Here is a 13,461-nt window from a genome sequence, read left to right on the forward strand (position 1 = left end):
CACAGGAGTCTTGCTCGCTGAGATCTTCCGGGCTGGGGCCTCTCCTCGGTCTTGGGCGCTGGTCTGTACTTCTTCTGGGCGTCCTCGTTGGTCATCATGAAGCGCTAAAACAAAAACAGTAAAGTCAGTGATAGAAATTCTTATGACCCTTCTAGAAGTATGGAGAGAAGATATTTAGTAACAGGGATCATAGTAGACAGTGTGGTGACTTACGTCCGGCTTGAAGATGGGAGACGGCAGGAACTTCGCAGAGTAGGCCAGAAGCTGGAGGGTCCTCAGATCCGAAGTCTTGGGGTCGACTAAACACAGAAGGAGATAATGGGAACAATCATAAATATACAACAATATACAGTATACAGGCAATCCCCACAACAAGGCCACATGTGGAAGAGGGGCTCCTGGCCCCCCTGACACACCAAGTCTCCTGGCCAACAGGGCTTGTTGATGCCATCCTGGCACCTAGTACCCAGGGCACATGTCCCACCAGCCTCCCCCTTCCCAGCTACAGCCCTGAAATATCTTACCGGCAGCGATGTCTCCATAAAGCACGGGAAGGCGTTGATAGAAGATCTAAAGAGAAGAGAATACAGTGAATGTAAACTGTCCTATAGCAGGAATAAGGGGGGACATGTCATATGTGTAACCTGTGCGGCTATATAGGGGTCCTATGGGCAGGGGGGCGACCATCATCTAAAGAAAACCAGTATTATCCCCCTACATATGGCAGTACATGGTGGTAATGACACCATGGCGCTCAGTAACTGGAGGATTGGGGCCCTGGTGATGATGGGGGTTCCCTATGACTGGTTCCTGCTCTCCTCCCATTAGCAGCTGTACTGGGGCCTCTGGTTTCGGGGTCCCTCCCCCATACTGGGACATCAGGGGCTTAGTAAGAGCCATAAATTCACTGACCGGCAGAAGGGCGCGGGCGCCGGCCATTTTCCAGTACTCCTCCGGTGTGGCATCCATGTCACGAAGATGTAGATCCAAAAAATCCATAGCCGAAGTCGCAATCCAAAAATCGTAGTCCGTAAAATCCAAAGCCAAAAAAGTCAAAATCCAAAAGGTCCAAATCCGAAAAATCACTGTCCAAAAAGCGCAAAAGATCAGCAGGGGCTGTCTATCGCAGGAAGTCTGTCTTCACTCGGCGAGGAGATCCAACAGACTGAGTTGCCTAGCAACGTGTTGTTGTTGTTGTTTATTTTCAAATCTGATGATGCTGCTGGGTCATGTGACTGACATGTGGAGACCTGTTCACACTAGGCTGCTCTTTTTTTTTCTTTATTTATATTCAATGTTATGTACAACACATATTATATCTGTATAAATAAGGCCCACCTAGGGGATGAATATGGATCCCTTACTACTGTATCTAATAGAAGGAGTCATTCTACAAAATATTGTTAATGAAAATAATAATTGCCATTCATTATTTATTTTATTTTTTTTACAGAAGTATCGCCCCCCCCCTTGTCCGTTGGTTGTGTCTGGTATTGCAGCTCAGCAATGTACACCTGACTGAGCACTATGGCTTTTTTAAGGTGAGAAATAGTAATGAAAAATGGCGCCTGGTCATCAAGGCCAAAATAGCCAGCAGAGACAAGGTGTTAAGGGACCCCTGGGTGGGCTCAGACCACCAACCTTTCAGTTAATAACCGAACGTGCTAACCAATGGCATCACAGGGACAGTAAAGCCGACAGTCAGAATTGTTAATGAGAATGACCCTTTAAATCCATCCCTCCTCCCCCTGCAGGGGTTATGTGGATAAAATGTGGTACACAAGGTAAGGCAGAGGTGGGGTCTGCTACCCCGGGTGCGAGTCTTCCCCCGCCCTCCCCAAACTCAGCAAAGATTATAGGTCCTGCTGCTGACGGCCCTTCCTCTCCTCCGTGATGGTGAGGTAACCTGGATAGTCCTGTGTGAGGAGAGGAGGAGGTAGAGCAGCACATGGAGGTCACAGTAGCTGGAGGACACTGTCACTTTGTGGCCTGCCAGGACGGGACAGAAGAGGAGCAGCAGCAGCTGTGACAGACAGTGACAGTGATTGCCATCAGGCTGCTGAGTACTGACTGCTATAAGGTAGAGGGTGGACTGTGTGAGAGGAAGGACAGAGATCCCCTGATGAAGCTGCCGCCTGGCTATCTCTGTACAGGCAGCCGGTTTTGTGATGATGATTTTATTTGTTATGTAAGAACAGCGGAGATGTTTTATTCTTACTTCTAAACATACAGTAAATCTTTCCCACCTCTGCCCAGTGGCGTAGCTATAGGGGTCGCACCAGGCCCGTACAATCGGGGGTCTCGTCACCCCCCACACCACATGCTGTCACTGTGCAGTTTCCCCAAGTCAGCTGTGATACTGATAGCTGATTTGGGAGATCTGATCTCTCTGCCTATTCTGTATCAGCAATTCCTATTACCACTGAATAGAGTGCTGGCAGGAGCCCTGTGCTCCCTCTCCGGCCTCCAGCACTGCTGCTCTGTGTAATGGCCGAGCGATTAGCCCCACCCCCCATACACAGCAGCCAGACCTGAGCAGAGGAGGCCAGAGCACCGAGAAGAACAGGAACCTGGACAGGTGAGAAGAGTAATATGGGCTGTACTTCCTGTGACTCTGTTTTTGTTATTAAAAAAACCCTTCCCTTAATAAAAGTTTAATTTACCCCCCCTTTTCCCATTAAATAAATAAAAATAAATAAATGTATTTGGTATCACGTAATCTCCCAAAATATTAAATTATTACATTTCTGAGCTTGCATGGTAAAGTGCATGGTAAGTACAAAAACCCGCCAAAGTGCAAAATTGTTGATTTTTTTTTTTTTTCATCAAATACAGAAAAATTGTAATAAAATGGGATAAAAAAAGTCACATATATGCAAGTAAGGTACCGATAGAAAGAACAGTTTTTTAAAAAGGTTCTTTAAATTTAATTTCTTAAAAGCCATGAAATAAAATAAAAGTTAAACAAATTACATTTTGTTATGCTCAGTTGCGATTGGCTGAGCATAACTGTGCTTAGCCAATCGTGGCTGAGCAGCAGAGGAGGGACGGCTGAAGCGGTTCGGCCGGCCTCCCGAACATGACACTGTTTGACCCAAGATGGCGGTTAGGGTCAACAGTAATCTGGTTATTAGACACGGGGAAGGGGGCCATTCAAAGTTGTATAAATGTAAAATGTGAAATGGATACGCCTGGGGAACTGTGAAATCCCAGTAAAAGGAATAATTACCTGTAGAACAGCATATGTGGTCTATGCATTGATCTGCACTTGTGGGTTTTTCTACATAGGGAAGACCATAAGACCGATGTGTAGAAGATTTGTGGAACATCGGCGCTCAGTTAGGACAGGCAAGGGCTGCCCACGAGTCATAAACCACTTTCAGACAACACATGCTGGAGATACATCTGCTATGAAATTTTTGGGACTGTACAAGGTAGAAACGTCAAGAAAAGGGGGGGATCAACATAAACTTCTTCTGCAAAAAGAAACAGAATACATCATTAAAACAGGGGCATTGGGACCACTTGGTCTTAATGAAAGATCTGATATAAATGTTACATGTTAAATGCCTGTATTTATTAATACTACTCATGTGGTTAAAAATCTATAATACTGTCTTTATTTCAGTTTATGTTTGTCCTAGGTTGTCACAAATCTGTTATGTTTTTAAAGTTGCACACAATTGCCTACCACATTCATGTGCATCGTTGTCATGTCTATGGCTAAATAAAGCAAGTGGAAACTGGAGCGAGTGCCGCATCGTGTGTATTCTTATCTTGGCACTTTCTAATGTGTGTTATTTAGTGAATAATTTTTAAACGCTGGACTGCCCCTTTAATTTGTTTACAGCTCTGCCACCAAGAGGGATGTCCTGGCAAGGTTGCGTTCCAGCTCCGCCATTCTGTGCCATGACATCAGCTGCAGTGGGCGTCTCTTGTTCCAGGCTGTGCCGCCCTCCTCTTGGCACACAGCGATCACAGGAGTACGGCATAGTGCTTTGTGTGAAGAGGAGGTCGATAAAAACAACCTTAGGTCAATGTCAGGAGATAGGGATCGTTCAGTAAGCTATACAAACTGCTGCTATAAGGTGCATGCACTTACAATCGGCTATACACACTGCTGCTATAATGTGCCTGCACTCACACTCAGCCACTCATGCTGCTATAATGTGCCTGCACTTACACTCCACTATTAACACTGCTGTATAGAAAGGTTTCTGTCACTATCCTCCTCCACAGCTCTGTGATTCTCACTCCCTGATTGGTCCATGCTGAACACCCCCCCCCCCCCTTCCCCATTGCTGTCATGACCACACAGACCTGACAGCAGCCCTGCATCTCTATTTTAGCCTGTTGTACTACACTACTGCATTATGGGGATCTGAAGTTCCATCCTGTATCTACAAACTGCTGCTGTTTTACAGGGTTATGCAGTTACTATACATTATACACCACATGCTGATTGCTATACTGCACAGTAACTTATAATATCACATATCCAGCTGTTTCTTTAATCTGTTCTACATGTTACTCAGAAAAAAAATCATTATTTTTGGGGTCTGTAACCAATTGTCTGCAATTTGGTTTAAGAGTGATTTGGATTACAAGCACTCATTGGTGGAAACCCAAGCCATCATTGGGCAATGCTTGCTGATGGCGAGATGCAAGGTATTGACATCCCTATATGTCCTCATGGCCGTCCTATTCGAGCAGTAGCAATCCACTCAAATCACACTGTGCAATAGTGTACTGAATTCAACAAACTGACTTGTGTCTACAGAAAATTAGCTTTTTTTTTGGAGACCCATTGAATTCTATGGCTAACAAAATCCACAGTGGATGCAGTATGTGCAAGTGTACCTCAGCGAGAACGGATGGTAAATGTTCATGGATTGTGAGGTCAAAGGCTTGGAGTCATCCCCAGACATTGCTTTTTCCATCATAGTCAGTGTAATTACCCATGTTTCAAAATGGTACTACTGGTGCCACAGTTATGGACAAATTTCTTTTATGGTGTGTTCACACCTACAGGATCTGCAGCTGATTTTCTGCAGCAGATTTTATTTAAATAACTGAACACAGCATCAAATCTGCTGCAGATCCTGTAGGTGTGAACGCACCCTTATGGTGTTTTTACACAGACTGATAGATTTTTGAAGTCAAAGCCAGAAATGGATTTGAAAAGTGGAGAAATCTCAGTCTTTCCTTAAATATATCATCACTGACATTCATTATAACATGACCCACGGATAGATCGGCGCTGTTCCTCTACGGGTACTGGGTCGGGGCTGTCCCGCCCCCAGTGGGAGGAATCGCGGCTCCGTTAGAATCAATGGAGCTGCGTCATAGAGGGGTGGGGGATTCTTCCCAATGGGGCAGCCCGGCCTGCCTCCAGTGCGTCAGCCCCGGCCTGTGGATAGAACAGCGACGTACATGGGAACCGGGCTGCGGTTCGAAAAATTGACCGCGGCACCTGTGCCGATCTATCCGTGGGTCATGTTAAAGCGAATGTACCTGATGGTACATTCGCTTTAACGACCTGTTCTGTTTATAGTCGTTCCTGGCATTGGCTTCAAAAATCTGTGTAAACGGGCCCTTAGGCTGCATGCACACGTCCTATAAAATTGTCAGCAACCACAGAAATTTTAGGTCCCATTGAAGTGAATGCACCGCAAATAAATAGGACATGTCCTAGTCATAGGACATGTCCCAGCCGCCCAGCAGCAGAGATGATAGGAGAGCATGATATGCTCTCCTATCACCACATCTACTACTCGCCTACTCCCCCGTGGTGGCCGGCTTCATGTTCACCAGAAGTGGCCTGGGGTACGCTGCTTTCTTCTCCCGTCAGAGTAATCCAGGCCACTTCTGGTTAGTGTGTCTAGCCCTTACTTCACGCCATGAATAGATTGTGTATACATTTGAGCGCACAGTAGACAGGTCTTGTTATACAGTGCATGTAGCCTTATGTCACCTTAAATATTGGGTTCTTTGTCCCATAAAGCTGGAAAACCCTAAGGCCCCATTCACACGTCAGTGTCAGTTTTTACTGTCAGGAAATCCTGATCAGGAGGCCTCAAATGTCATCTGGATTTCCCGAAAGTATCTGGATTTCTCCGGACATGTGAAGGAGGCCTAAAGCAGCTGCTACTCCTCTTACAGAACACAATGGAGTTTACACATCTGAGTTGTGATTACTGCACCCCTACAATATACCACATATCTGCTTAAACACAGCATCAGTCCTTTATGTGTGAATTGGCCCCAAAGGGGTTTTCAGTGTCTTCTCTACAACAGCACCACTATGGCTAGTAGCAGATCTGTGCTACACCCCACAGCCATCCCCTGCCCAACCAATCCTAACAGCCACAGGGAACCTGTTACCCCACAATAGAGCTGGGGACTTCTGCTGGTGTTATAGTGATTTGTCCCATATTACATGTCAGCCTCACACACATCATCATAAATTGAAGCCCGGACATTTATTTTGGTCTGACAATTTTATTAACAATTGAATGACAAGTTGGAAAAACTACAGACGACGACCACGGCGACCGCCCTTTCTGCGGGTGCTGTCTGATGGGATGGGGGTCACATCCTCTGGAAAAACAGAAATCGTATTAGAGGACAGTTCAGGAACAGGAAACTTACAGTACGGTATTTGGGTCAATAGCTTCTGTGTTCTACCTTCTGACTCCATGGCAGCAGGAGGATTCCCTATGGCTCCACCAGCCATCAGTGTGCTTTGGTTTTGTATGGCACAGGTTTCTTTTGAAACACTTAGGCTGCATTCATGCTGCCTAGGCGAGGCAGAAGTCGAAACACTAGTACTAAGGCTGCATTCACACATTCAGTGTTTCGACTGCCTCGCCAAGGCAGCATCTGTGATAAGATGCTGAGAGCGGGGGGGGAATGTACAGAGCCACGCAGCTGATTCATTACAGCCCAGCGAATATCTGTACCGTTCCCCCGCTCCCAGCATCTTACCACAGATGCTGCCCGGGAAGGGGGAGAAGACGGAACGTGTGAATGCAGCCTTAGTACTACAATCTGAGTCTTCCATAGCTCAGGAGTCTGTATGTCTCTGGCTATGCTGTTTACACAACTTCCATCATCATAAGAGTTATAAAACTAAGAGCACAACCTCAAACCTTGGCTTCCCAAATATCCTCATATTTTGTGGGAGGTCAATACTAAATGATGAGCGAGAGTCCAATACGATTCTAATATAAATGAGAGGTCAGGGAAGTCTTATTCTATTGGGTCTGGGCCCTGACCCCAACAACCACTACAATGAAGAGCTAAAGTTACTCAGTTAAGCTCTGTACCTCTAGTGAGGGTCCCAGTACCCAGGCCGTAAGGCTGCTATATATGATTTGATGCTGGGAGCGGGGGAACTGTATGAATATGTGCCACGCAGCTCAGTCATTACAGCGCGGCACATATCGCTTACCCCATTACAGTCTTTCCACATCCATGTGAATGCAGCCTAGCCAATAATTACACCTCAGTGCCAAGTTAGAAGTTAGTCACACTTGAGGTTCTTATGGACAACATGTCATTTAGGATGGATACTTACCGATACGGCCAATTTTCATGCCAGAACGAGCCAAGGCTCTGAGGGCAGACTGGGCACCAGGTCCAGGGGTCTTTGTCCTAAAAACAAAGTTTTGATCAATAATTTTTATTGCCACTGACCAATAAGCCGCCTACTAAGGCACAGCAGCCATTTATTTCAACCTACAGCATCAATAGGGCAAAGGTGAATTTGACAACCAGTACTGACAGATGGATCATCATATAGATAATACAGCCTGCAAATAAAGCTACCCACCAAGCCTCAGAGTAGAGAATAGCTAGCGGATGGTTTAAAGGGGTTATCCAGAGCTAAAAGAAAAAACATGGCCACTTTTCCCCCCTCTCTCGTCTCCAGTTCAGGTGCGGTTTGCAATTAAGCTCCATTCACTTCACTGGAACAGAGTTTGAAACCCCGCCCAATCTGGAGACGAGAGGGGGAAAGTGGCCATGTTTTTGTAGCATTACATAGCTCCTTTAAGGTCAGACTACTGACCCTCCACAATCTCACAAACGAAACTAGAGTCTCATCAGGATGGGGAGACAGTTGTGTGTGAGCCACCAATCATTTTTTAAGGGAGCTGCCAGTGTCTATGAATGGAGTAGCTATCACACACATGCACTGCTGCTCCATTCTGACTGCCTCAGGTCGTGGTAAACAAGACTGCAGTGAGTCCCAGTTAAAGGGGTACTCCAGGCAGGTGGTCTTTTTTCACTAAGGCCGGGGAGGGGGTGGATGAAAGCAATGACATCTACTTACCTCCCCGGTTCCAGCATTACGCTGCTCTGGCCTCGTGTCTACGACGCAGCTTGAGATGTGATATTACCAGCCCAGTCATAGCTTTCATCCACCCCCTCCCCGGCCCTATCCCTGAGGACAGATAATGGGGAATTGTGGGTCAACCTCTAAAGCATACCTGACCATAAAAACTAAACTAAATTGTATATTTATAAGAGGTTATTGGTAAGGGTGACTGTTTAAAGTGTCTCTGTACCCACAATCTGACCCCCCCCCCAAACCACTTGTACCTTCGGATAGCTGCTTTTAATCCAAGATCGGTCAGATTGTGGGTACAGTCACTTTAAGTGTTTAGACACAGGCTGATCATGAGAAACTGGGACTGACTGCATTCTCTTTCATCCAGCTCTGTCACATGACCAGGACATACGGACAGTGCACGGCACAGAACGGGGAGAGGCGCACAGCTCAGACCCTGACCAATAAGATCTCATGTCTTTTCTAAAAATCGATAAAACAGATTTCTACCAGAGAGTCATACAGATCAGCGCCACTGTTATTTCATGATATACATGGTGCAGCCATTATACCTGCTGTGATCTTTGTCCATCCTCGGCATATAACACTCCATTCACATATACACTGGCAGCAGAATCTGTGCTCAATAACGGACAACACAACATGGCCTAAATGAGCCACAGCTAGGAGTGTACTACAACCCCCACCACAAAAACTGATGCCTAGAGCCAAGGCCGGGCGATATGGCAAACATTATAGACTATACAAATCTAGGTTTCCTTTTCTGCTAAACAGCCTTTTGTTTACTTCAATCCAACCTGTGATTTTAGCAAAAATGAAATAGTCAGCCCTCCTTAAAAAAAGGGGTTATCCAGCGCTACAAAAACATGGCCACTTTCTTTCAGAGACAGCACAACTCGTGTCCAGTTCAGGTGCGGTTTGCAATTAAGCTCCATTCACTTGAATGGAATAGTTAAAAAAAACCTGCCCCCAAACTGGGGACAACAGTGGCCCCATAGAAAGGAGCTCCATGTGAACTATACTTTATAACACATATCAAACACTATTTGCCTGTGGACAGAAGATAATCTGGAGGCTAATGTTCTACCACAAGCTAGGCAAGAGCTTTGTCACACGTGTGGCTGGCAGTAGACAAACCTTACAAGCTTCGGAAATTACCTGAATGGAGTCAGTAGCCGACTACACATGGGCCATTAAAATCAAAGGGGGGCCCTGCCTATCCGTGCCTGGCTATGTCAGCACACTATCTGCAGCACAAAAAGCCCAAATACCAGCGCCATAGCAGCCTTATAGTTCATCGCCAACTGCTGGACTTTACCTGCACCACGATGAACCAAAACCAGGCAGTAATCGCACATGGCTAAGTCACACACTGACAGTCCACAAACTAAAATATATCCAGATTACACCTAAAACAGGGGGGCTTGTGGGAAAAGGGTCAGCAAAGGATCTAATACCAGATTTTTAAGCCACAGCTTATCCTAATAAAACTCACCAGACCAGAAACATATGGTGGTCATATTACGGCACAGCCATCAGCATGTGACCCGCAACAACCAACACTCATGTTCATCACAGAAACCACCTGGACAAGCCACTTTTTGTCTATAACACTACATACAGCCCTATTCACACATTCCCTTGATCACTGTTCATCAACTGATGAAACCAGTGCCACCTCAGCCACCATCTGCCCATGTGGCCCAATAGTGAGGGATAGGGGTAAGGGTAGTATTACACAGGCCGATGGACAGGCCGCTCTGAAGCTGCAGCACGCAGGACACGGGGAGAAGCACAGAGGAAGAGGAGTCCTGCAGCCTGGATAGGTAAGGTATGCAGTTTTGACATAGTCAGTCGCGCAACGCTATTACACGTAGCGGTGCGCGGTCGCACCAGACAATTATAGGTCCAAACCTATATGAGCCGATGATCGTTGTCATCGGCTGATCGTTGAGTTTATTACACGGAGCGATAATCGGCCAAATAGGGCCCTAAGTTCACACTGCAGACTGTGTCTAGATCGGGTTAAGCAGCAGCTATACTAAATGTGAACACTCCCCTAAAGTAGTGAGGGACCAGTTAATCACAATCTACATAGTGAGGTGCACCACATCCAAATAGATTACAGTTGTCAAACTCTGGATCTCCAGCTGTTGCAAAACTACAATTCCCATCATGCCTGGACAACCAAAGCTTTAGCTGTCCACGCATGATGGGAGTTGTAGTTTAACAGGTGGAGAGCCACGATTTTAACATGTGGCTTAGATAGCATATGCAGTTTGGAGTAGACCTCAGGTGTCAAACTTCAGCCCTCCAGCCGTTGCAAAATTACAATTTCCATCATGCCTGGACAGTTTTAGCTTTGGCTGTCAATGCATGATGGGAATTGTAGTTTTTCCTCCTATCAGCCATTACCTGTTGCCACCAGTGGCCCGTAGCTTGATGTGAAGAGCGGTGATGCCGAGCTCCTTGCACCTCTGGGCAACGTCTTGAGCGGCCAACATAGCGGCGTAGGGAGAGGACTCGTCTCTGTCGGCTTTGACCTTCATCCCACCGGTCACACGGCAGATTGTTTCCCTACGGATGGAAAGACGTGCGGTGAGATTGGACAGGAGAGGCGGCCGCTGTGGGGTTACACTGAGTCGCAGGCAGTCACTTACTTGCCGGACAGATCGGTCACGTGCACGAAGGTGTCGTTGAAGGAGGCAAAGATGTGGCAGACTCCAAACACGTTCTCTCCTTCAGCCACCTGAGGCCCCAGGCTGATCACCTGCTCTTCCTTCTTTTCCTTACCCTTACGTGGAGCCATTTCTAAGGGAGGAAGAGAAGACTGTTAGAGCTCTGTTCACACTGTTGGGGTCTGGGGTGGGAATAGAACACACTAAGCCAGGGATGGGGAACCTTGGCTCTCCAGCTGTTGCAAAACTACAACTCCCATCATGCCTGGACAGCCAAAGCTAAAGCTAAAGGCATGATGGGAGTTGTAGTTTTGCAACAGCTGGAGAGCCAAGGTTCTCTGCACTAAGCGCATCCTCTCCTAGCTGTGTGTCACATGACCCAGACTTATCAAGTCTATAGGACCATCTAATGCTGCCTTTACACCGAACGATCGTCTGAATTACGATCGCATTTGAGCGATAATCATTCAGTGTAAACACCGCGATCAAGCGACGAGCGAGAAGTCGTTCATTTTGATCTTTCAACATATTCTCAAATCGGCGTTCGCTTAAAATTCATGTTCGTGTAAACAGTCTCTCAAAGATTCACCGTGTGTGAGATGGGCTTAAGCGATCTTAAAAACGATCGCAATAACGATTTTTCTTACGAATTTTCTAAGGATTTATTCGTCTAAGGGTCCATTTACACAGAAAGATTATCTGCCAAAGATTTAAAGCCAAAGCCGGGAACAGACTAAGCAGAGATCAGGTCATAAAGGAAAGCCTGAGATTTCTCCTCTTTACAAATCCATTCCTGGCTTTGGCTTCAATCTTTGGCAGATAATCTTTCTGTGTAAATGGACCCTAATCACTGATAGTTAAAAAAAAAAAAATCGTTGCTTCAAAATCGTTAAAACAACCGTTCGGGCGAATTATCGCTTCGTGCAAACACAGCATTACGGAGCCAGGAGTGAAGCGCTCCACTCTACTCTCCCAGTAATCAATCAGGACCTGACACCCAGCCCCAAACTACTAGAAACACCTGTGTAAAGCCAAGTAGTAAAATTAAACCAAAGGCATGCTGGGAGTTGGAGTTTTGCAACAGGATCTACTCAGCATCTGAACCACATGTCAAACCTGCAGCAAAACTACTATCCCCATCATGCACTGGCGGTCCAGGCATGATGGGACTTGTAGTTTTGCAACCATTGGGGGGGGGGGGGTCCCCTAATATAAACATCTACCACATTGGGAATGAGCAAGCCGCTCCAGCATTCTGACACACATATATATATATATATACACATATACACATGCAATGGCTGCAGATCATGCACATGTTGCAGTGTGAACAGGTCCTTAGAGTCTAAGCATCCCCCAATACTTTGCTATAACAGCCTGGTGCTCCCACCATGTGTTGGGGTACATGTGCCAGGATACAACCACATGGGTAAGAGGAGATCTGTAAGGGCCTGTTCACACTGATATCCCACCCTGCAGATTTTCTGATATCAATAGAAGCTGCATGAACAAACGCCTCAGTGTATATGCATTATATATACACACACATATTACAGGTATAAACACACACACCCGTATATGCAGCGTATTTACTGCTGCGATACGCAGCAGATTAGATCTGAATAACTGAACACAGCATCAAATCTGCTGCAGATCTGCTGCGTATTCGGTGTGTGTTTGTACCCGTTACATCTACACCAGAGCCAAGTGTGTAAGTCCGCTTGTCCCTATGAGGAGCTGATAAACACTAGCAGTCCTATGTAAGCCAGACATGGCACTCCTATGTAAGACATAGCACTTGTACGGAAGCCGAGAGGGTCACGTGCCGCCTCTGATTGCTGCAGCTGTGTACACTGTATACGCGCAGTCCTGGCTATGGCCGCCATAGAAGCCAATGGAGCCCCCTCAGGACCCTCTCCCCGCCGCCCTGCACCTCCCCGGAGCACAATCCCCCCCGGTACACATAGCACAGGCTGCCACTATCCTCGGGCGCCGGGTGATTCCCGCCGGGCCCCCGCCGTTACACAGGATTAGTTCGGATTCGATGGCCGGGGCCGCACTTACTGCTACGTCTTCTCGTGGAGCCGCTACAGGAAAGGAAGGAAGCAGGGCGGAGGGGGCAAAGGTCACTCCCTTCACAGGAAGTGCTTGTACGCGCACGGCGCGGGGGTCACCAGGTAAATAACCGCCAAACGGCATCATTTCAGTCACGGAGCCGCCTTCCTATCGGTAACGTCGTTATATTTAACGAGGGGAATGAGTTTCTTTCTTGGAAAAATAGTCAGAAGAGATTAAGCCTGGAAATCGTTTGCCAGAAACAAAGATGGCGGATCTGCGGGATAAGGTTGGAGTCACGTGAGGAATGTAAGGCTTCTGGGCTGCGCTTGTTGCTTATAGCAACCAGTATGAGCCTATGCGTCAGGACTGTCC

At 46.7% G+C, this 13,461-nt stretch overlaps 1 protein-coding gene across 1 annotated transcript; it reads right to left on the minus strand.

Annotated features, from left to right (window-relative positions):
* Positions 1-6,481: 6,481 nt before the first annotated feature.
* On the minus strand, positions 6,482-13,203 carry RPS14 (ribosomal protein S14). Its single transcript, XM_069953658.1, has 5 exons — positions 13,096-13,203; positions 11,014-11,164; positions 10,769-10,930; positions 7,580-7,656; positions 6,482-6,600 (listed from the first exon to the last, which is right to left on the minus strand). The coding sequence occupies exons 2-5, from the start codon at positions 11,160-11,162 to the stop codon at positions 6,533-6,535; spliced, it is 456 nt and encodes a 151-aa protein (XP_069809759.1). The 5' UTR covers positions 11,163-11,164; positions 13,096-13,203; the 3' UTR covers positions 6,482-6,532.
* Between the last annotated feature and the right edge of the window lie 258 nt (positions 13,204-13,461).

Source organism: Dendropsophus ebraccatus, chromosome 1 (assembly GCF_027789765.1).
Source record: "Dendropsophus ebraccatus isolate aDenEbr1 chromosome 1, aDenEbr1.pat, whole genome shotgun sequence".
NCBI lineage: Eukaryota > Metazoa > Chordata > Amphibia > Anura > Hylidae > Dendropsophus > Dendropsophus ebraccatus.